Raw genomic sequence first — 24,416 nt, forward strand, 5'->3', positions numbered from 1 at the left:
TGGCCCCAGTATTCACTGACATATTTAACCTGTCCTTAGAACAGGCTGTCATCCCCACCTGCCTGAAGAAGTCCACTATTATCCCTGTACCCAAAAAATCCAAGCCTGCTTGCCTCAACGACTACCGCCCTGTAGCTCTCACCTCCATAGCCATGAAGTGCTTTGAGAAGCTAGTAAAGGGCTACATCTGCTCCTCCCTCCCCATCAACATGGACCCCCTGCAATTTGCATACCGCCCCAACAGGTCCACGGAGGACGCCATATCCCATGTGCTGCACACAGCAGCATCACACCTGGACAAGAGGCAGGGGAACTATGTGAGAATGCTATTCATCGACTACAGCTCGGCATTCAATACCATAGTCCCCTCCATACTCATAGCCAAGCTCAGGGACCTGGGCTTGGGCTATGACCTCTGCCAGTGGGTCTTGGACTTCCTGACTGGCAGACCCCAGGTGGTGAGAGCAGGCAACTGCACCTCCTCATCCATCACCCTCAACATAGGGGCCCCCCAGGGCTGTGTTCTGAGTCCCCTCCTCTACTCCCTGTACACACACGACTGTGTGGCTCAGCGGAGTAGCAATACAATCGTCAAATTTGCTGACGACACAGTGGTGGTGGGCCTGATCTCTGCCAACGACGAGAGGGCCTACCTGGAAGAGGTCAAGGTCCTGGCGGGATGGTGCCAGGAAAACAGCCTCTCCCTGAACGTCAGCAAAACAAAGGAGATGATTGTGGACTTCAGGAGGTCGGGGGTCAAGGACTACAGCCCCCTCAGCATCGACGGGGCACCGGTTGAGAGAGTCAACAGCTTCAAGTACCTCGGAGCCCACATATCCGAGGACTTGAAATGGACCATACACATTAACAGTGTGGTGAAGAAGGCACGACAACGCCTCTACTTCCTCAGGCGCCTAAGGAAGTTCCAAGTCAGCCAGAAGATCCTTAAGAACTTCTACTCATGTACAATAGAGAGCATCTTGACCGGCAACATCACCTCCTGGTTTGGGAATAGCACTGCAAAAGACCAAAGCAGACTACAAAGAGTGACACGTTCAGCCGAACGCACAATTGGAGGGGGGCTCCCCACCCTCCAGAACATTTACTACAAGCGTTGCAAGGGGAAGGCTAAGAGAATTATTAAGGACTCGAGCCACCCGAACAACTGCCTCTTTGAACTGCTGCCGTCAGGCAAGCGATACAGGAGTCTCAAGGCGAGCACAGAAAGACTCAGAAGTAGCTTCTATCCCCAGGCCATCAGGCTGCTAAACGAACAATGAATGAACACTACACAACAACAACCACCAAACACACATAGCACACACATCCACACGCACACACTCACTTTAAACAAACACACTGTAGCACCCACTACACACACTTTATAGCACACACCCACTTTAAACAAACACACTGTAGCACCCACTCCCCACACTTTATATTTATGGATGAAGGATTGCACTACAACTCGTACACCTTACTGTAAATTGTACCTAAAATTGTACCTCATCCCATTTCTGCTTTGCACTAGATAGTACTGTACATTAGTACACTGCATAGTTGTGTATTGTATATTATATGGTAACTCAGAACATTGTACATATGTCTATACCGAACAACTGTGACCTCATTTTCTTCTTCTAAATTCATGCTATATTATGTTATTATGTTATTTGATACTATCTTGTCTAGCACAGTCTCTGGAGCGTAACAGTAAGAAGCATTTTGTATGAAAGTATTCTGTACTTCTGTATGACAACTATTAAAGAACTTGAACTTGAACTTGAATGTTAACAGGTGTAAATAGCTATTTCCATTCACCTTTCCTTTTTCATGCTTTCATTGCTATATCATTATAATTCAAAAGCATTGTTGTGTTTGAAATTGTATTACATCACTCTATCTAGGGATGTCCTGATCAGATCGGAATCGGAGGAGAATTTTAATTGATTGCTATTGATCTGTATCGGGTGTATTAAGCCCAATCAAATTCAGATCCTGTTTTGTTCAAAGAATAAATGAAAAGCATTGGGATCGGGGGCAGAACACCTTGGATCGGGACGTCCCTACCTCCATCATGATCATTCAAAAGCTCTGTTGTGTTTGAACTTGTACTGATCTTGTACAATATCACTTCAACCACCGCCCCTCTAATCTCTGTGTCTCAACGCGTCCCTGCAGTGTCCCCACCACCCCTCTAATCTCTGTGTGTGTCTCAACGCGTCCCTGCAGTGTCCCCACCGCCCCTCTAATCTCTGTGTCTCTCAACGTGTCCCTGCACTGTCCCCACGCCCCTCTAATCTCTGTGTGTCTCTCAACGTGTCCCTGCACTGTCCCCACTGCCCCTCTAATCTCTGTCTCTCAACGTGTCCCTGCACTGTCTCCACCGCCCCTCTAATCTCTGTGTGTCTCTCAACGTGTCCCTGCACTGTCCCCACCGCCCCTCTAATCTCTGTGTCTCTCAACGTGTCCCTGCACTGTCCCCACCGCCCCTCTAATCTCTGTCTCTCAACGTGTCCCTGCACTGTCCCCACCGCCCCTCTAATCTCTGTGTCTCTCAACATGTCCCTGCACTGTCCCCACCGCCCCTCTAATCTCTGTGTGTCTCTCAACGTGTCCCTGCACTGTCCCCACCACCCCTCTAATCTCTGTGTGTCTCTCAACGTGTCCCTGCACTGTCCCCACCGCCCTCTAATCTCTGTCTCTCAACGTGTCCCTGCACTGTCCCCACCGCCCCTCTAATCTCTGTGTGTCTCTCAACGTGTCCCTGCACTGTCCCCACCACCCCTCTAATCTCTGTGTGTCTCTCAACGTGTCCCTGCACTGTCTCCACCGCCCTCTAATCTCTGTCTCTCAACGTGTCCCTGCACTGTCCCCACCGCCCCTCTAATCTCTGTCTCTCAACGTGTCCCTGCACTGTCCCCACCGCCCTCTAATCTCTGTGTCTCTCAACGTGTCCCTGCACTGTCCCCACCGCCCCTCTAATCTCTGTGTCTCTCAACGTGTCCCTGCACTGTCCCCACCGCCCCTCTAATCTCTGTGTCTCTCAACGTGTCCCTGCACTGTCTCCACCGCCCCTCTAATCTCTGTGTGTCTCTCAACGTGTCCCTGCACTGTCCCCACCGCCCCTCTAATCTCTGTGTGTCTCTCAACGTGTCCCTGCACTGTCCCCACCGCCCCTCTAATCTCTGTGTGTCTCAACGTGTCCCTGCACTGTCCCTACCGCCCCTCTAATCTCTGTGTCTCTCAACGTGTCCCTGCACTGTCCCCACCGCCCTCTAATCTCTGTGTGTCTCTCAAGGCGTCCTGCACTGTCCCCACCGCCCTCTAATCTCTGTGTCTCAACGCGTCCCTGCACTGTCCCCACCGCCCCTCTAATCTCTGTGTCTCTCAACGTGTCCCTGCAGTGTCCCCACCGCCCCTCTAATCTCTGTCTCTCAACGTGTCCCTGCACTGTCCCCACCGCCCCTCTAATCTCTGTCTCTCAACGTGTCCCTGCACTGTCTCCACCACCCCTCTAATCTCTGTGTCTCTCAACGTGTCCCTGCACTGTCCCCACCGCCCCTCTAATCTCTGTCTCTCAACGTGTCCCTGCACTGTCCCCACCGCCCCTCTAATCTCTGTGTCTCTCAACGTGTCCCTGCACTGTCTCCACCACCCCTCTAATCTCTGTCTCTCAACGTGTCCCTGCACTGTCCCCACCGCCCCTCTAATCTATGTGTGTCTCTCAACGCGTCCCTGCACTGTCTCCACCGCCCCTCTAATCTATGTGTGTCTCTCAACGTGTCCCTGCACTGTCCCCACCGCCCCTCTAATCTCTGTGTCTCTCAACGTGTCCCTGCACTGTCCCCACCGCCCCTCTAATCTCTGTGTGTCTCTCAACGTGTCCCTGCACTGTCCCCACCGCCCCTCTAATCTCTGTGTCTCTCAACGTGTCCCTGCACTGTCTCCACCGCCCCTCTAATCTCTGTGTCTCTCAACGTGTCCCTGCACTGTCCCCACCGCCCCTCTAATCTCTGTGTCTCTCAACGTGTCCCTGCACTGTCTCCACCACCCCTCTAATCTCTGTGTGTCTCAACGTGTCCCTGCACTGTCCCCACCGCCCCTCTAATCTCTGTGTGTCTCTCAAGGCGTCCTGCACTGTCCCCACCGCCCCTCTAATCTCTGTCTCTCAACGCGTCCCTGCACTGTCCCCACCGCCCCTCTAATCTCTGTGTCTCTCAACGTGTCCCTGCACTGTCCCCACCGCCCCTCTAATCTCTGTGTGTCTCAACGTGTCCCTGCACTGTCCCCACCGCCCTCTAATCTCTGTGTGTCTCTCAACGTGTCCCTGCACTGTCCCCACCGCCCCTCTAATCTATGTGTGTCTCTCAACGTGTCCCTGCACTGTCCCCACCGCCCCTCTAATCTCTGTCTCTCAACGCGTCCCTGCACTGTCTCCACCACCCCTCTAATCTCTGTGTCTCTCAACGTGTCCCTGCACTGTCCCCACCACCCCTCTAATCTCTGTGTGTCTCTCAACGTGTCCCTGCACTGTCCCCACCGCCCCTCTAATCTCTGTGTGTCTCTCAACGTGTCCCTGCACTGTCCCCACCGCCCCTCTAATCTCTGTGTGTCTCTCAACGTGTCCCTGCACTGTCCCCACCGCCCCTCTAATCTCTGTGTCTCTCAACGTGTCCCTGCACTGTCCCCACCGCCCCTCTAATCTATGTGTGTCTCTCAAGGCGTCCTGCACTGTCTCCACCGCCCCTCTAATCTCTGTGTCTCTCAACGTGTCCCTGCAGTGTCCCCACCGCCCCTCTAATCTCTGTCTCTCAACGTGTCCCTGCACTGTCCCCACCGCCCCTCTAATCTCTGTGTGTCTCAACGTGTCCCTGCACTGTCCCCACCACCCCTCTAATCTCTGTGTGTCTCAACGTGTCCCTGCACTGTCCCCACCACCCCTCTAATCTCTGTGTCTCTCAACTTGTCCCTGCACTGTCCCCACCGCCCCTCTAATCTCTGTGTGTCTCAACGTGTCCCTGCACTGTCTCCACCGCGCCTCTAATCTCTGTGTCTCTCAACGTGTCCCTGCACTGTCCCCACCGCCCCTCTAATCTCTGTGTCTCTCAACGTGTCCCTGCACTGTCCCCACCGCCCCTCTAATCTCTGTGTCTCTCAACGCGTCCCTGCACTGTCCCCACCGCCCCTCTAATCTCTGTGTCTCTCAACGCGTCCCTGCACTGTCCCCACCGCCCTCTAATCTCTGTGTGTCTCTCAACGTGTCCCTGCACTGTCCCCACCGCCCCTCTAATCTCTGTCTCTCAACGTGTCCCTGCACTGTCTCCACCGCCCCTCTAATCTCTGTCTCTCAACGCGTCCCTGCACTGTCCCCACCGCCCCTCTAATCTCTGTGTGTCTCTCAACGTGTCCCTGCACTGTCCCCACCGCCCCTCTAATCTCTGTCTCTCAACGCGTCCTGCACTGTCCCCACCGCCCTCTAATCTCTGTGTCTCAACGTGTCCCTGCACTGTCCCCACCGCCCCTCTAATCTCTGTGTCTCTCAACGCGTCCCTGCAGTGTCCCCACCGCCCTCTAATCTCTGTGTGTCTCAACGTGTCCCTGCACTGTCCCCACCGCCCCTCTAATCTCTGTCTCTCAACGCGTCCCTGCACTGTCCCCACCGCCCTCTAATCTCTGTGTGTCTCTCAACGCGTCCCTGCAGTGTCCCACCACCCCTCTAATCTCTGTGTGTCTCAACGTGTCCCTGCACTGTCCCCACCGCCCCTCTAATCTCTGTGTGTCTCTCAAGGCGTCCTGCACTGTCCCCACCGCCCCTCTAATCTCTGTGTGTCTCTCAACGTGTCCCTGCACTGTCCCCACCGCCCCTCTAATCTCTGTGTGTCTCTCAACGTGTCCCTGCACTGTCCCCACCGCCCCTCTAATCTATGTGTCTCTCAACGTGTCCCTGCACTGTCTCCACCGCCCCTCTAATCTCTGTGTCTCTCAACATGTCCCTGCACTGTCCCCACCGCCCCTCTAATCTCTGTGTCTCTCAACGTGTCCCTGCACTGTCTCCACCGCCCCTCTAATCTCTGTGTCTCTCAACGTGTCCCTGCACTGTCCCCACCGCACCTCTAATCTCTGTGTGTCTCTCAACGTGTCCCTGCAGTGTCCCCACTGCCCTCTAATCTCTGTGTCTCAATGCGTCCCTGCACTGTCCCCACCGCCCCTCTAATCTCTGTCTCTCAACGTGTCCCTGCACTGTCCCCACCGCCCCTCTAATCTCTGTGTGTCTCTCAACGCGTCCTGCAGTGTCCCCACCGCCCCTCTAATCTCTGTGTGTCTCTCAACGTGTCCCTGCACTGTCCCCACCGCCCTCCAATCTCTGTGTGTCTCAACGTGTTCCTGCACTGTCCCCACCGCCCTCTAATCTCTGTGTCTCTCAACGCGTCCCTGCAGTGTCCCCACCGCCCTCTAATCTCTGTGTCTCTCAACGCGTCCCTGCAGTGTCCCCACCGCCCTCTAATCTCTGTGTGTCTCAACGCGTCCCCGCAGTGTCCCCACCGCCCTCTAATCTCTGTGTGTCTCTCAACGCGTCCCTGCAGTGTCCCACCGCTCCTCTAATCTCTGTGTGTCTCTCAACGCGCCCCCACAGTGTCCCCGCGGCTGCTGCGGAAGGCGGGCCGTCTCAGGGTGCGGGCGGTGGCCCTCACCCCTCTGGGCGACAAGCTCCTGGAGGGGCAGGACGAGGTGCTGCCCACCCTGCAGACGGAGGTGTGGAGCTGGGGCCAGGGCGAGCACGGCCAGCTGGGCCACGGAGACAACCTGGCCAGGTAACCAAACCATAAATACACAATTAATTTAGTAATTTAGCTCAACGCTTTCATAATGCCACTTACCATAATGCCACTTACAGAATGCCAGTTCTGTACAACAAGTCAACAGGCAGGAGGGGTTACACCTCTGGCGGCTAAGGGTTGTTCTTCTAGCAGTGCCGAACAATTTGAGTGCTACACTCTGAATGCATAGTAGTATAGACATATTAGCATAGTAGGTAGTAGTATAGGCATAGTAGTAGGGCTGACCTTCAAAGCTTTTTTTGGCAATCGAAGCTTCGGGCCGAGCTTCGATTTTAATTCGAAACTTCAAAAAAAAATATATATATATATATATATATATATATATATTAATTATACATTTTTTATTTATTTTTTTTATCTTATGTTGTGGGACTTGTACAGCACTTTGGTAAACTTTGTTGTTTTTAAATGTGCTCTATAAATAAAGTGGATTGGATTAATTAATTAAGTAGCCCCTTTCGTGACTGTGACGCAGCCAACAAGGTTTCACTCAGCTGCGCTGCCTGGGTGCAGTGGGGCTGCTCTCACAGCCAACGACATGACATTACATAATTATGTTGCAACCTTCGTCTATCAAGCAAACAATTATATTATATTTAATTTATAATTATATCAGACAATGCACCTACAAAAGCAGATGATTACAATTAAATTAACCAACTTGGTAACACATTAGTCATAGCAGCATAGGCATAGCCTTATTAATGTTTTGTGTGGCGTTGTTGTCGTGTACAACGATACTTACGTTTTTTAGGTGATTTGACAAAGTTGTTGTAAAGTTGTGATATGCAATTTTCTTCTGGCATATCTGGCACTCGGCTTTTTGGGCATCGTCTTTGCATATTTTAAAGTGTAACTACACGTCTGATGACTTCTTCGTCGACATGTCTGCTGCACACGTCCTTGTTGTTTTCAACACAGATAATCTCCACGTGCTTGTTGTAGAGAGGTGGAGTCGAGGCGCCGCTTACTTTCGTTTCATTGGAATGGAGGCGGGAAGTTGCCGCTTACTTTCGTTTCATTGGAATGGAGGCGCAAGATTTGAGGCAAATAATTTTTTTATTTTATTTATTTTAAACTTCGATTTTTTTTTATGTTCGAAGCTCGTGCCATCGAACGAAGCTTCGAAGTATTTAAGACAGCCCTACATAGTAGCATTGTAAAGTTACATTTTACAGTATGTAACGCGACACTATGCTAGCAACATGTAGCTACGCCGCATAGAGTTAGTAGTTGGTTGTGTGTGTGTTTCATGGTGTCTTTTACGTGGTGGTTGTGTGTGTTTTCACAGTGTCTTTAACGTGGTGCTTGTGTGTCTTTCGCAGTGTCTTTAATATGGTGATTGTGTGTGTTTTCACAGTGTCTTTAACGTGGTGCTTGTGTATCTTTCGCAGTGTCTTTAACATGGTGGTTGTGTGTGTCTTTCGCTGTGTCTTTAACGTGGTGCTTGTGTGTTTTCACAGTGTCTTTAACGTGGTGCTTGTGTGTCTTTCGCAGTGTCTTTAACGTGGTGCTTGTGTGTGTTTTGACATGGTGTCTTTAACGTGGTGCTTGTGTGTGTTTCACGGTGTCTTTAACACATGGTGCTTGTGTGTGTTTCTCAGTGTCTTTAACATGGTGGTTGTGTGTGTGTTTCACTGTGTCTTTAACATGGTGGTTGTGTGTGTTTTCACGGTGTCTTTAACATGGTGGTTGTGCGTGTTTCACGGTGTCTTTCTTTTTTTTATCCTCTTTTTCTCCGCCTGATTTTTTTATTTTTCTCCCCATCCCAATTTAGTCGTTATGCCAATTCCCCCCCTCCCCTACCTGGTTGTTGTGCGCATGTTCCTCCTACTGGTCGGTACAAGGGAACCCTGAAGTCCATCACATGCTTCCTCCGACACATGTGGAGACAGCCAGTGGCTCTCTTCTCACCTGGCAGCGAGGACTCTCATTGGTGAAGTGTAACGCGTGGGAGGTCACGCTGCCTTCACCATTTCCTGCCTTTCGCTGAGCAGGCGCCCAGACCTGACCTGTAGGCGTCGCTGTCCACAACGCCAGATTACCACCCACGACTTCCCTCCCCCTAACTCAGCCAAACGAGTTTAGTATGACGACCGGCCCAAGCCGCAGGGCAATGCTGACTCCGGGAGTCGAGACCACAGCCTCTTGCATTGGTGACGAGCGCAATCTCTGCTATGCCACCCGACCGCCAGGTTTCACGGGGTCTTTAACATGGTGGTTGTGCGTGTGTTTCATGGTGTCTTTAACATGGTGATTGTGTGTGTGTTTCATGGTGTCTTTGACATGGTGGTTGTGTGTGTGTTTTCACTGTGTCTTTAACATGGTGGTTGTGTGTGTTTTCACGGTGTCTTTAACACTTTGGCGACCGATGGGATGCGTCTAATATAGTGGTTGAGGACCAGGGAATGTAAACAAACGTGTGGGTTTTTGTACAACTATATCTATGCTTTATAGTGTTGCTATCTGTCCATTCTCATTGTCAATTGAGTTCATAAACCGTCCCTTCAAAATGGCTTAGAGAAGAAGAAAAAATGCATCGGTAGGTTATAATTTTATAGCGCCGTGAATATAAGCTTTATCGCAGATTTTGTCTCATATATTTTCTGGAAAGCTAGTTATGGAGCTAATAGCTACTAACGTTATATTCAACGGCATTTCCGTTTTATATATGCTAAAGAAATAACACAAACTGCATATGATCCGGGCTGTCCCAGAGCATGTATGCATGAAAGGGGGGGGGGGGGGGGGACGTCGTTTAGTATTATTGATCAATGATTACCAATACAGTGTCCATGTAACTAGCCATATTCACTGATCGACTGCTTGCGTGTCACAGCAAGCTCTGATCCGGCTGTAATTTAGGTGAAAAAGGTCTTACCGTGAGCCCGTGGGATACCCCCCAGCATTTCCCCGTTATCGATCGGCATCTGGTAGATCGATATGTCCATTGGCTGATGATAAATCCCATTATTCCATGGTGAAATCTGCGATTCGAAACGTGATCCACAGTACATTGTGCTGGTTCAGGATCCGGCTACAATTATACTCCATTGGAAGAAAAAAAAAAGTTTTACATTCGCCCACAGGGCATACTGCAGTGGAGCGATGGCGCCCCTAAGAGGATCTGGCCTGTATTGCATGTTCTCGATTCCACAGACAGTAGATCTGCAGAGCTGGTCGGGGACCTTGAGCTGGTTATTAAAATGGAATAACAGCAATAACAAATGCCACGGCTATATACGTGCCTCTGGTCCACAACGCATGGCACCGAAACACGTATAAACTCGTGGCTGGTCCTTAAAGTGTTAACGTGGTGCTTGTCTGTGTTTCATGGTGTCTTTAACGTGGCGCTTGTGTGTGTTTCATGGTGTCTTTAACATGGTGGTTGTGTGTGTTTTCGCAGTGTCTTTAACGTGGTGCTTGTGTGTGTTTCATGATGTCTTTAATGTGGTGCTTGTTGTGTGTGTGTTTCACAGTGTCTTTAACATGCTTGTGTGTGTTTTCACGGTGTCTTTAACATGCTTGTGTGTGTTTTCACGGTGTCTCTAACATGCTTGTGTGTGTGTTGCACAGTGTCTAACATGCTTGTGTGTGTTTTCATGGTGTCTTTAACATGCTTGTGTGTGTGTGTTTCCCGGTGTCTTTAACATGCTTGTGTGTGTGTTGCACGGTGTCTCTAACATGCTTGTGTGTGTGTTGCACGGTGTCTCTAACATGCTTGTGTGTGTGTTTTCACGGTGTCTCTAACATGCTTGTGTCAGGGTTTCCGTTAGAATTTTTTTTTGCAGGTCTGAGTGTCCGGTAGATTTCAATCTACCGGACAAATGGGATAAATTCCGGTCAGAGTTTATTGAGCTTAAAAACAATTGATAGGCCTATATAAAGAATGACATCATCGAGGCATTTATAATATTTTAACTTAAAACTAGGCTACTTTTGCGTATATACAGTCATTAATATATTCCAAATAAAATAAGTCCCTCGAGACTTCGTGCTGCTGCCGACTTGAGGTGTCGGTGGGCAGTCTGCCCGACCTTAATAAACAGCAGTCTGTTATAAATAATCACATTTTTATGAGCTAACGAATTCCGTTATATTGGACATTTGTATTAATTATATCAAGCGAAGAACTGAGAAATTTGGCAGAGAGAGACGGCAACATTATCGTGGGTTTGCGCCGTGATGTATATCTCCACCTCCCAACGACTTGGTGCTGCTCATAATGTCCGGTGAAAATAATTCCCTCTAAGCACAATTTGATTATTTGAATTGTATTAAAATAGGCTAAAATTAAATAGCCTATGCGATGAACGAAACAATCATTACATTTGTCGTTGCTTCACCAAGCAGCCGGTCTAATAATGACATCATGTTGTCAGCGCGAGCTGGCTGCTGATATATTTACGTGAAGCATGGAGCAGGCAGAGCAGAGCAGCGGTGTCAGCAGCGCCCCCACCCAACAGCTGAATTGCCAATGGCTGAATTGGAGTACTGCACCCTGCCAAGCCATGCTTCTCGCAAATATATCAGCAGCCAGCTCGCGCTGACAAAAGGATGTCATTATTAGACCGGCTGCTTGGTGAAGCAACGACAAATGTAATGATTGTTTCGTTAATCGCATAGGCTATTTAATTTTAGCCTATTTTAATACAATTCAAATAATCTAATTGTGTTTAGAGGGAATTATTTTCACCGGACATTATGACCGGAGAGATTAAATATGTCGGACTTCAACAGATTTTGCCGGTCAAATACCGGTAATTACCGGCTAACGGAAACGCTGGCTTGTGTGTGTTCCACGGTGTCTAACATGCTTGTGTGTGTGTTGCACGGTGTGATGTCTCTAACATGCTTGTGTGTGTTTCACGGTGTCTCTAACATGCTTGTACTGTATGTGTTTTCACTGTGTCTTTAACATGCTTGTGTGTGTGTTTCACACTGTCTTTAACATGCTTGTGTGTGTGTTGCACAGTGTCTCTAACATGCTTGTGTGTGTGTTGCACGGTGTCTTTAACATGCTTGTGTGTGTCTTTCACGGTGTCTTTAACATGCTTGTGTGTGTTTTCACTAGGGCTGTCTTAAATACTTCGAAGCTTTGTTCGATGGCACGAGCTTCGGACATAAAAAAAAATCGAAGTACATTTTTTTTTTTAATCCTCAAATCTTGCGAAAGTAAGCAGCGCCTTCCCGCCTCCATTCCAATGAAACTAAAGTAAGCGGCGCCTCGACTCCACCTCTCTACAACAAGCACGTGGAGATTATCTGTGTTGAAAACAACAAGGACATGTGCAGCACAGCGTTTCCGTTAGCCGGTAATTACCGGTATTTGACCGGCAAAATCTGTTGAAGTCCGACATATTTAATCTCTCCGGTCTTAATGTCCGGTGAAAATAATTCCCTCTAAACACAATTTGATTATTTGAATTGTATTAAAATAGGCTAAAATTAAATAGCCTATGCGATGAACGAAACAATCATTACATTTGTTTCATCGTTGCTTCACCAAGCAGGTATAATAATGTTGTCAGCGAGGGGCGGCTACGTGGCGTAGTGGGCAAGGCGCTCGCCAATGAATGCGGAGACGCTGGCCTCGCCTGTTCGAGCCCAGCGCTCCACATTGCTTTCAGTTTAGCTGGTCGTTCATACTAATACACATTGGCCGTATTAGGGGGTGGGAAACTGATGGGTGGGGATCGGGCGTTGTGGACAGCGACTCCTACAGGTCGGTTGGTGCGCCTGCGCAGTAGAATCAGGAAGTGTCGGGGGCAGCGTGAGCCTCCCACGCGTTACTCCTCGCCACTGAGAGATCGAGCTGCGCAGGTGAAAAGATGCGACTGCTGTTACCTCAAGTACCGGAGGGGACTTGTGCTATGTATGACTTAGTCCACATTGCAGCCGGCTTGTGGGAGGCAAGAAACAGCGTTCGTGACAGGGGAGGGTTGAATTGGATGATACGAAATTGGGATGGGAGAAAATATATAGAAAATGGGAGAAAAAGTGGATAAAAAAAAATAATGTTGTCAGCGAGAGCTTAGTGCTGGGTTTTGCGAGTGCATGTGTAGCTGCAGAGCCGGAGCAGCAGCGGCACAGTGCAGTACTCCAATTCAGCCATTGGCAATTCAGCTGTTGGGTGGGGGGCGCTGTTGAGCGGTCCCCAGATAGAGCCAAAAAACAGCTGAATCTGCTGCTCTGCAGCGCCATACTCTTTGCAAATAAGTCGTTGCGAGGTGGAGAGAGTCATCACGCAAACCCACGATAATGTTGCCGTCTCTCTCTGCCAAATTTCTCAGTTCTTCGCTTGATATAATTAATACAAATGTCCAATATAACGGAATTCGTTAGCTCATAAAAATGTGATTATAACAGACTGCTGTTTATTAATGTCGGGCGACTGCCCACAGACACCTATTTGATTTAAAGTCGGCAGCAGCACGGAGTCTCTGGACTTATTTTATTTGGAATATAATGATTGTATACGCAAAAGTAGCCTAGTTTTAAGTTAAAATATTATAAATCTACATGCCTTGAGGATGTCAATTATTTTGAAGCTCAATAAACTCTGACCGGAATTTCTCTCATTTGACCGGTAGATTTAAATCTACCGGACCCTGAGACCGGCAAAAAAATTTCTAACGGAAACCCTGGTGCAGCAGACATGTCGACGAAGAAGTCATCAGACGTGTGGTTACACTTTAAAATATGCAAAGACGATGCCCAAAAAGCCGAGTGCCAGATATGCCAGAAGAAAATGGCATATCACAATTCTACAACAACTTTGTCAAATCACCTAAAAAACGTAAGTATCGTTGTATACGACGGCGACGCCACACAAAACATTAATAAGGCTATGCCTATGCTGCTATGACTAATGGATAGACGAAGGTTGCAACATAATTATGTAATGTCATGTCGTTGGCTGTGAGAGCAGCCCCACTGCACCCAGGCAGCGCAGCCGAGTGAAAACTTGTTGGCTGCGTCACAGTCACGAAAGGGGCTACTTAATTCATTAATCCAATCCACTTTATTTATAGAGCACATTTAAAAACAACAAAGTTTACCAAAGTGCTGTACAAGTCCCACAACATAAGATAAAAAAAAATAAAAAATATATAATGTAATTAATATTATAATTCTTTTTATTTTTTATTTTTCCGAAGCTTCGAATTAAAATCGAAGCTTGGCCCCGAAGCTTCCATTGCCAAAAAAAGCTTAGAAGGTCAGCCCTAGTTTTCACGGTGTCTCTAACATGCTTGTGTGTGTTTTCACGGTGTCTCTAACATGCGTGTGTGTGTTTTCATGGTGTCTCTAACATGCTTGTGTGTGTTTTCACTGTGTCTCTAACATGCATGTGTGTGTTTTCACGGTGTCTCTAACATGCGTGTGTGTGTGTTGCAGGTTACAGCCGCTGTGTATCAAGTGTCTGAGCAGCAAGGAGGTGGTGCGTGTGGCAGCGGGGGCTCACCACTCTGTGGCTCTCACCGCTCAGTCTCAGGTCGGTACTAGTGGTGGGGGGAAATATCGATACAGTATAGTATCGCGATACTGTATCGATACAACGACGCCAAGTATCGATATTTTATTATGCAAATTATAATAATTTTCTTTTTAATACATTTTTTTTTGTATAAGGAAGTTGCATTGTTCATTTCAATACCTGTAATGTACAGTAGTCCACACACACACACACACACACACACACACACACACACACACACACACACACACACACACACACACATGTGCATTCAGTTAAGTTGGAATATGACTGTAATACAAACAGTTCAGTTTGTCAGGTACATGCAACACAGATTACAGTGTTGACATCTGTCTGCTTGAGAAAATCCCATTTGCTGCAATAAAAATTATTGAAGTGAGAGGAACAGACTGAAAACTTTATTTTATTAGATAAAACATGTTGAGAAAGTTTTACTTTGCAGTTGAAAAAAGGTAATAAATAGCAATATATCGCAATAATAATATCGCAATACTCAGCATATCGCAATATGTTTTGAATCGCAATACTATCGTTTCGTGACTTAAGTATCGTGATCGTATCGTGAGGCCTCTGGTGATTCCCAACCCTAGTCGGTAGCCCGCTCTGTGGCTCTCACCGCTCAGTCTCAGGTCGGTAGCCCGCTCTGTGGCTCTCACCGCTCAGTCTCGGGTCGGTACTAGGGATGGGCATTTTAAAGAGAAATCCAGATCGATTGATCGCATGCTATACTCGATTGATCGTGTATTACTCGAAAAGGGAACAAAAACTGAAAAGAAAATATATATATATATATTAGAATTTAAAAAAATAATAAAAAATTCCAGTCACGTATATATGTTTAAGGAAACCAACAAACAGTTATAATTTTACACATACATGTGAAAAGATATGTAAATATATTAATTTTCTTTCATAAAAATTTATTATTTAGATTTTCTTTTCTTTTTTGGATTTTTCTCATAGCTAATCGATTACTCACGCCCATCCCTAGTCGGTACCCCGCTCTGTGGCTCTCACCGCTCAGTCTCAGGTCGGTACCCCGCTCTGTGGCTCTCACCGCTCAGTCTCAGGTCGGTACCCCGCTCTCTGTGGCTCTCACCGCTCAGTCTCAGGTCGGTACCCCACTCTCTGTGGCTCTCACCGCTCAGTCTCAGGTCGGTACCCCGCTCTGTGGCTCTCACCGCTCAGTCTCAGGTCGGTACCCCACTCTCTGTGGCTCTCACCGCTCAGTCTCAGGTCGGTACCCTGCTCTGTGGCTCTCACCGCTCAGTCTCAGGTCGATACCCTGCTCTGTGGCTCTCACCGCTCAGACACAGGTCGGTACCCCGCTCTCTGTGGCTCTCACCGCTCAGTCTCAGGTCGGTACCCTGCTCTGTGGCTCTCACCGCTCAGTCTCAGGTCGGTACCCCGCTCTCTGTGGCTCTCACCGCTCAGTCTCAGGTCGGTACCCTGCTCTGTGGCTCTCACCGCTCAGTCTCAGGTCGGTACCCCGCTCTCTGTGGCTCTCACCGCTCAGTCTCAGGTCGGTACCCCGCTCTGTGGCTCTCACCGCTCAGTCTCAGGTCGGTACCCTGCTCTGTGGCTCTCACCGCTCAGACACAGGTCGGTACCCCGCTCTCTGTGGCTCTCACCGCTCAGTCTCAGGTCGGTACCCTGCTCTGTGGCTCTCACCGCTCAGTCTCAGGTCGGTACCCCGCTCTCTGTGGCTCTCACCGCTCAGTCTCAGGTCGGTACCCTGCTCTGTGGCTCTCACCGCTCAGTCTCAGGTCGGTACCCCGCTCTCTGTGGCTCTCACCGCTCAGTCTCGGGTCGGTACTAGGGATGGGCATTTTAAAGAGAAATCCAGATCGATTGATCGCATGCTATACTCGATTGATCGTGTATTACTCGAAAAGGGAACAAAAACTGAAAATAAAAAAATATATATATATATTAGAATTAAAAAAAAATAAAAAATTCCATTCACGTATATATGTTTAAGGAAACCAACAAACAGTTATAATTTTACACATACATGTGAAAAGATATGTAAATATATATTTTTTTTTTCATACAAATTTATTATTTAGATTTTATTTTTTTGATTTTTCTCATAGCTAATCGATTACTCACGCCCATCCCTAGTCGGTACCCCGCTCTGTGGCTCTCACCGCTCAGTCTCGGGTCGGTACCCTGGAAATCCTGGTCAACACTTCCAGAAAATGGATTGAACCCCAAACTGATGGTCTAAGTTCAGTGAAAGCTGACAGAACCTGGCTCTCGTGGCCTGCATGTCCACTGGTCTCGTGTGGGATGTTTAGTCAGTCCAGTCCGTTTCCTTTTCATTGTTTTAGGCCATGTTTAGACGGAAACGCTTGCGGGTGAATCCGGAAAAATATTTTTTCGGATGTGCCTTTTGTTCATGGCAACAGCGTTTTTGCGGGGAGAATCCGCAAAAAAGTTAAACCACCTTCCTGGGTGGAAATCCTAGAAACGATACACCTTCGCGCTATCATCTGAACAGTCAAACAGCATAAAACTATGACGAAAGGGTTCTCAAGGCTCTCGTCGCGTACTGCTTACGTCACACGCATGCGCCAGTAGCCTAGAAGCTTAAACAAAGCGAACAAGCATGTCTGATTCTATCCACGGAGATCACCACATTGGCAGTACTTTTAAATACACAAGAATCAGTCCAGCGGCTATCACATCTAGTGACTGGAGCCACCGTCTGTGAGTGACTCTGCTTTGGTCCAATCACATTCCCCCACCCACAGTCTGCGAATCAGAGACAGAGTAGGGCGGGTCTTCACAGCACGCCTGGTTGTCTCAACTACCTGAGGCAGTGTAGCGGGGCTCCGTTGTCTCGAGTCGACTACACTTTTACAGCCTCGTCTGCACGAATAATTCCCTCCCAAAACACTAGTCTAAACGCAAAATTAAAAGTGAGACCGCAAGACGACTTCTGCGGTTTCTGTTGAGACTCTCTCTGTCTAAACATGGCCTTAGTCTAGTGGTTTTGTTCGTGAGAAAAATCGGGGCTGAAACGTCAGGAAGCAGAGGTGCAACTACAAAAACATAATTCTCAAGTGAAAGACAAAATGTGCTGAGGTGCTTAGGTATCAAGGTTTATTAGGTCAGAATGTGAAAAAACAGGACGTCACGTACAGAGTCTGGTTTTCAACATCTGTGTGAATTTTCATCTACAAAATGTTTCGCCTTTTCGAAAACATATGGCAACATTTCATGTGGGCTCTATTTGAAATGGGCTCGTTTTGTAGCCAAGGAGTGGGTATCATTTGAAAGCAGTGGGCCATAACATTCTTGTGTGTTACTGACTAGTTTATTGTAGTACGCAATTTTCAGGGACCCAGCTGCATCTTTAGTGACTTTTGCAGATTTGAGAGACTTTTAGATAAAAAAGAAAATGTATATATATATCACTTGCAAGAATGCTTTGCTTTCTTAGAATACAATCTTTTTAGACCTTTTTCTCAGACTTTACTATGAACTTAAGATGCATCTAGTGTATGTGTTTCTCTTCCAGGTCTACTCGTGGGGCTGTAACAGCTCCGGTCAGCTTGGACACATGGAGTCTCCGAGCACCGTCCCCCGGCTGGCCAAGGTGAAGCACCTCCACCTCCTCCTCCTCAGACCCCTCACTCACCTCCTCCTCCCTGCTCCTCAGACCCCTCACTCACCTCCACCTCCTCCCTGCTCCTCAGACCCCCTCACCCACCTCCTCCCTGCTCCTCAGACCCCTCACTCACCTCCTCCTCCCTGCTCCTCAGACCCCTCACTCACCTCCCTGCTCCTCAGACCCCTCACTCACCTCCTCCTCCTCCCTGCTCCTCAGACCCCTCACTCACCACCTCCTCCCTGCTCCTCAGACCCCTCACTCACCTCCTCCTCCCTGCTCCTCAGACCCCTCACTCACCTCCACCTCCACCTCCTCCTCCTCAGACCCCTCACTCACCTCCTCCTCCCTGCTCCTCAGACCCCTCACTCACCTCCACCTCCTCCCTGCTCCTCAGACCCCCTTACCCACCTCCTCCCTGCTCCTCAGACCCCTCACTCACCTCCTCCTCCCTGCTCCTCAGACCCCTCACTCACCTCCTCCTCCTCAGACCCCTCACTCACCTCCTCCTTCTACTCCTCAGACCCCTCACTCACCTCCTCCTCCTCAGACCCCTCACTCACCTCCTCCTCCTCCTCAGACCCCTCACTCACCTCCTCCCTGCTCCCCAGACCCCTCACTCACTCACCTCCTCCTCCTCAGACCCCTCACTCACCTCCCTGCTCCTCCTCAGACCCCTCACTCACCTCCTCCTCCTCCTCAGACCCCTCACTCACCTCCTCCTCCTCCTCCTCAGACCCCTCACTCACCTCCTCCTCCTCCTCCTCAGACCCCTCACTCACCTCCTCCCTGCTCCTCAGACCCCTCACTCACTCACCTCCTCCTCCTCCTCCTCCTCCTCCTCCTCCTCCTCAGACCCCTCACTCACCTCCTCCCTGCTCCTCAGACCCCTCACTCACTCACCTCCTCCTCCTCCTCAGACCCCTCACTCACCTCCTCCTCCTGCTCCTCCTCCTCAGACCCCTCACTCACCTCCTCCTCCTCCTCAGACCCCTCACTCACCTCCTCCCTGCTCCTCAGACCCCTCACTCACTCACTCACCTCCTCCTCCTCCTCCTCCTCCTCCTCCTCAGACCCCTCACTCACCTCCTCCTCAGACCCCTCACTCACCTCCTCCTCCTCCTCCTCAGACCCCTCACTCACCTCCTCCTCCTCCTCAGACCCCTCACTCACCTCCTCCTCCTCCTCCCTGCTCCTCAGACCCCTCACTCACCTCCTCCTCCCTGCTCCTCAGACCCCTCACTCACCTCCTCCTCCCTGCTCCTCAGACCCCTCACTCACCTCCACCTCCTCCCTGCTCCTTAGACCCCCTCACTCACCTCCTCCCTGCTCCTCAGACCCCTCACTCACATCCTCCTCCTCCTCCTCCTCCTCCTCCTCCTCCTCCTCCTCACACCCCTCACTCACCTCCTCCCTCCTCCTCAGACCAGAAATCAGCCATCAGCCAATTTCTTTTTCTTTTTACCTTGTTCTCTGTAAAGGGGCTCGGTCTATATTAAAATGTGACGCCTGCCTTATTACCATGTCTTTACAGTTCATAGTTCCCTGCGGTGTTCTCCGAGGCATTAGAACCAGTTTGAGTGAAAGTGAGGTTCCTGTTGGGATAGTTTCTGTTTACAGAGAACACACACTGCAACAATGTGACGTTTCAAGAGGTCCATTATTTTGTAACATGATAATTATATAAGGGCTACTATTCAAACATGGATCTGATATTATATACTGGAACTTTGAGAATTCAACAGATTTGACATGTATGATTTGACCAGACTGGCAATACGTCTTCCACACTGATCTGTGATCAGCACGCCACAACGTTCACAAACTACAGCAGACAAAACAAAGATGCCGAAGTGCAATCGTTTCAAACAACGTAAGCATTTATACAGGTCAAATACCAAAGTACCCAGATACTACTATACTACTTGTCAGAGTATCTGTTGTGATGGGTGGAGTCATGGACAGCCACGGTGTAGGTGAGCCCTCCATGAACTCTCTTTCTCTCTCTCTGTCCCCTTGCCCTCTGCTGCCCCCTAGATGTCGGAGGGGATCCGCGTGTGGGACGTGGCGGCGGGGGAGAAGCACACCTTGCTCCTGGCCGACGGAGACTGCTACCAGCCCATCCTCTACTACAGCGGACAGCAGGTGAAGGAGGGAGGCCAGGAGGAGAGCCCCGGGGAGAGCCCCAAGCCCGGGGAGCAGGAGCAGCACGAGGAGCAGGCGGTGGGGTACACCCAGCAACCCGTCCTGCTGCCCTTCTGCATGAACGTAAGCAGGGAGCGCCGAGGAACGCTGTGTGTTTCTATGTGTCGCAGGAGCAGCTCAATACACTTCATACATAACAAGCTCAATACACTTCCTGAATAACAAGCTAAATACACTTCATACATAACAAGCTCAATACACTTCCTGAATAACAAGCTTAACACTTTGGTCGCCAGGCTTATATTCTTAATATACCATCCTCCGCCAGCTCTATTTGTCTATGGAGAAGTTCCCCTTCTTTGCAGGGCTATAACTTTTTAAATTGTATTGCTAAATTGACATTACTATGGCCCATTCAACATCAAGTATCTATTGTTCAGGAAGTGGGAACGTTATACTTTTTCATTCACATATTCATACTAAATACGGTCTAAAGTATAAGTATGTTTTTATCGTTTTCTGCAGCTTTCTCCAGAACGTGATTTATAGCCCCAAATGCATTATATTGATGATCAAATACAGTTTGATAGGAATCTGCGCGAGATAAAACATTTCAAATGGACGTGCTTCTAGAAGTTACTACTGATCATCTGATGTTGACCGGATGGGGGGGGGGGTCGTTTATAATTCCGTGGCCAACGTTAGATGATTCATCTAGTGTGGGTGATATGATCATTAGAGCAGTTAGTATCGAACACGTTAAAAAAATAACGCTGAATCTTACCGTAGCTTCCTCATAGCGTTGGGCGATGAGCGTGGAACAGAAATATTCCTATTATGGGATGTAGAAATATGCGATCCATTTCCAGGTTGTATAATAGTATACACGTCCAAATCATGTTGTTTATCGAGTTATTGGTAACGGATTGCTATCCGTTGTGTCTAGCTCGAGTCCTGGGACTATTACAGAGTGATCGGACCGAATTGGAATCAGCACCAGCTTCCATTTCCTGTTTCCGCTCTGGGCGATCCGCCGATCGGCCACCAGATGGCGCTCTTGAACCGTTGGAGAGTTGAGAGGGGATCAACAGTAGATCTCAAGTCTCCGGGGGAGAAATATGATTTCGATCACAGATTTATGAAATATTGATATCAAAGACGTGGTACGGCGTCTTTGGCAGAATGAGCATGGCAGGGAATGACGTGGTACGGCGTTTTTGGCGACCATAGTGTTAATACACTTCATACATAACAAGCTTAATACACTTCCTACATAACAAGCTCAATAGATTTCATACATAACAAGCTCAATACACTTCATACATAACAAGCTCAATACACTTCATACATAACAAGCTCAATACACTTCATACATAACAAGCTCAATACACTTCATACATAACAAGCTCAATACACCAGACAGGGGGACAATGAGAACGAGAGAAGGGGAATCAATGATACAGCTTTCAATTTCAATAGTGTAAATTGTTTAAAATGTTCAAAATCTGTATTGAGATCGTTACACCTCTAGTTATAAACCAAAAGTCCATTTTCACTGTTGTATTTGCTCTTGCATTGTTTACATCCATTCTTACTTTCACTTTCGGTTTGACGAGGCTTACGCATGGATATATATATATATATATATATATATATATATATATATATATATATATATATATATATAATATATCTATATCTATGGGCTTACATCCATGCCTACACTATCAGTCATGTATGTTCTGTCCACTAGAGCAGTGTTTCCCAACCGGGGGTACGCGTACCCCTAGGGGTACGTGGGTGGTCCCCAGGGGGTACATGAAAAGATTAAAAAAAGTCCAGAGGAAAGAGACATTCACATCAGCATTTCATATTAATTCCCACAGTGGCATAAAAAAGTGTCTTTTCAGTATATAGATTGTCCGTCAGTATAGTCATATACTGTGTAGCCTGCCTGCTTGCAGTTGTGATTTTTAGAGATTAATCATCGTTTAATAATAAAATGTGTGGCAAACAAGGTATGTTTATCTCCGTTATATTAGTGAGAAATAATGCAACCTTGGCCCAAAAAGCTAGTACTCCTGGACAGTCCCACATCATATGTATGTATGTTCCTATGACTTTTTGCGGACATAAAGCACATAGGGGACTTTGTAAAATCTTGATTTGACAGAGTTTCCTGGGTGACAAATAAAATCTTTATCAGTTTGTAATGAGTTAATTGATTCTTAATTATTCTTACGAGAGGTTAACGGAATATTATCCCATACATTCTGCCAATTTATGCAGGCGTTGTAATCCTTTAAATCTATGTTCCAGACAGTGGTATTACCTGTAGTTCTGTTTAGTTTTCCTTGTATTTTATTATATAACCCAGAAACAAAACAATTTTTAACATTTATACCACTCACTATAATCATTAAAGGATGAACTGGTAAAGGCTGATTCCATGGGACACCATAAGTGCGCATTGCAGTGCGCAACTGTAAATAAAAAAATAAGGATGTACTAGGGACATTATAGATTTGATTGAGCTCTTGAAAGGATCTGAGACCGTATTCACTGTATATGTCAGATAGTTTGTGAATACCTGGTCTTTGCCAATTGGGAAATGTAGCTGGTTTCCCTCCCAACGGTAAGAAGTTGTTATAAAAAATAGGGTTATCTAGGTGCCATTTTGTGTCCCACTGTCCCATTTCGGCAATATATTTCCAAACGTAAATTGAATGTGCTATAATTGGGCCGAATTTAGTACGGCAAAAGCTTTGGGATAGACCAGAAAAGAGGATATATTTGAGTGTATATAGAGATACAATGTGCTTCTCCATATTCACCCATGGTATGTCAGAATCATTATTGAACCATCTTCGCAACGGCCTGAGCATAAAAGAGAAATAGTACTGTTAGAAATTATGAACCGATAGCCCTCCTGCTTTCCTACTGTAAAAAAAGAAATAAAAAATGTATGTACAGGAAAACTGTACCCAAATAAAGAATAATGCATGCCAAAATTGGGGGAATTCAAATTAAGTAATAATTTGATGGATATAATATTATTATTGGCTATACTTCTTCTATCGCGCAACGTTCAGCTTCCCACCGGACTGTCAGGTGTTACACCGAGCATCATCATTGTAGTGTAGCTAGTTAGCAAAATATCAAGCCTCTTTCAAAATGTCTGTTAACATTATGGATCAATGGCTGAGTCGAGCTGGTTCATCCAGCAACAACAGCAAAGGTGATACTGCTAAATCAGGAGAACCCATTCAGAAGAAAAAGAAAACGGAGAAAGTGAAGAATCGTCAGTTTGGTGAACATTATGTGCTCTCTGGATTTACTGTCACAACTACAGAGCAACCACAGCCAATGTGTTTCCTCTGTGGCGACATGCTTTTGAATAATAGCATGAAACCATCCCATTTACATCTTTTTATATTCAGATCTAATTCTATTGCCTATATTTATGTCTTTCTGCTATTACCCTGCCCATACCTATACCTCCCCTCCCCCATGCTGCTATGACACCCACATTTACCCAAGGGGATCAATAAAGGAATATTTCATCTGATTGTATCATATCATATCGCATCGTATCTCATCTTATCTTATGTTATGTTATCTTAGTTTTGAGTCTTCAGTGCTTTGTTAACCTAATGTTACAATGGGAATGAGGTGATGATGTCAGACCTCAGAACTAAAACTTTACTTCAATAAACTGCCAACCTGTGTGACCATGTGACTTTATCCAGGTCATCCACTCACTCACTCACACACACACACACACACACACACACACACACACACACACACACACACACAGCCAGTCTGCCACAATATATAGACTATTAATTATATATCCTGGGGATCACCACGATTGATTGCGTAGTAGGGGGTACTTTAGGTTGGCTTGAAATGCTTTGGGGGTACAGTACTCAAAAAAGGTTGGGAACCACTGCACTAGAGGGCCTTTCAACTAGGGCTGGGCGATATGGCCTAAATATGATATCACAATATTTTCTGACCTTTCGGCGATACACGATATACCCTTTTCCCCCAAACAATTCATTATGAGGCTTACCAAGACAGTATTTGAGTTTGCAAGCTAACATTAAAGGCAAAAGACTCATGCATTTAGCATTTTTATATTATATATTAGATTTAGATTATTGGATTATTAGATTATATATTTCATATATTTAGCATTTTAGCATTTTTATGAAACTACTGTATATTTGTATGTCTCTAAATGTTTTGATGAATTGACAATGAAGGACCCTTATGTAAAAAAGCCGAAAGTCTTTTTCTGGTCTTCATC

At 47.3% G+C, this 24,416-nt stretch overlaps 1 protein-coding gene across 1 annotated transcript in view; it reads left to right on the forward strand.

Moving 5' to 3' along the window:
• als2b (alsin Rho guanine nucleotide exchange factor ALS2 b) overlaps positions 1 to 24,416 on the forward strand; it is a 131,913-nt gene that overhangs the window by 28,694 nt on the left and 78,803 nt on the right. Inside the window, exons 6-9 of the mRNA XM_084313622.1 lie at positions 6,638 to 6,815; positions 14,241 to 14,337; positions 17,867 to 17,944; positions 19,994 to 20,224. Coding sequence (XP_084169748.1) covers positions 6,638 to 6,815; positions 14,241 to 14,337; positions 17,867 to 17,944; positions 19,994 to 20,224 — 584 coding nt within the window. The remainder of the gene's footprint in view (positions 1 to 6,637; positions 6,816 to 14,240; positions 14,338 to 17,866; positions 17,945 to 19,993; positions 20,225 to 24,416) is intronic.

The sequence above is a fragment of the Notolepis coatsorum genome (genome assembly GCF_963971535.1).
Source record: "Notolepis coatsorum genome assembly, chromosome: 1".
Taxonomy (NCBI): Eukaryota; Metazoa; Chordata; class Actinopteri; order Aulopiformes; family Paralepididae; genus Notolepis; species Notolepis coatsorum.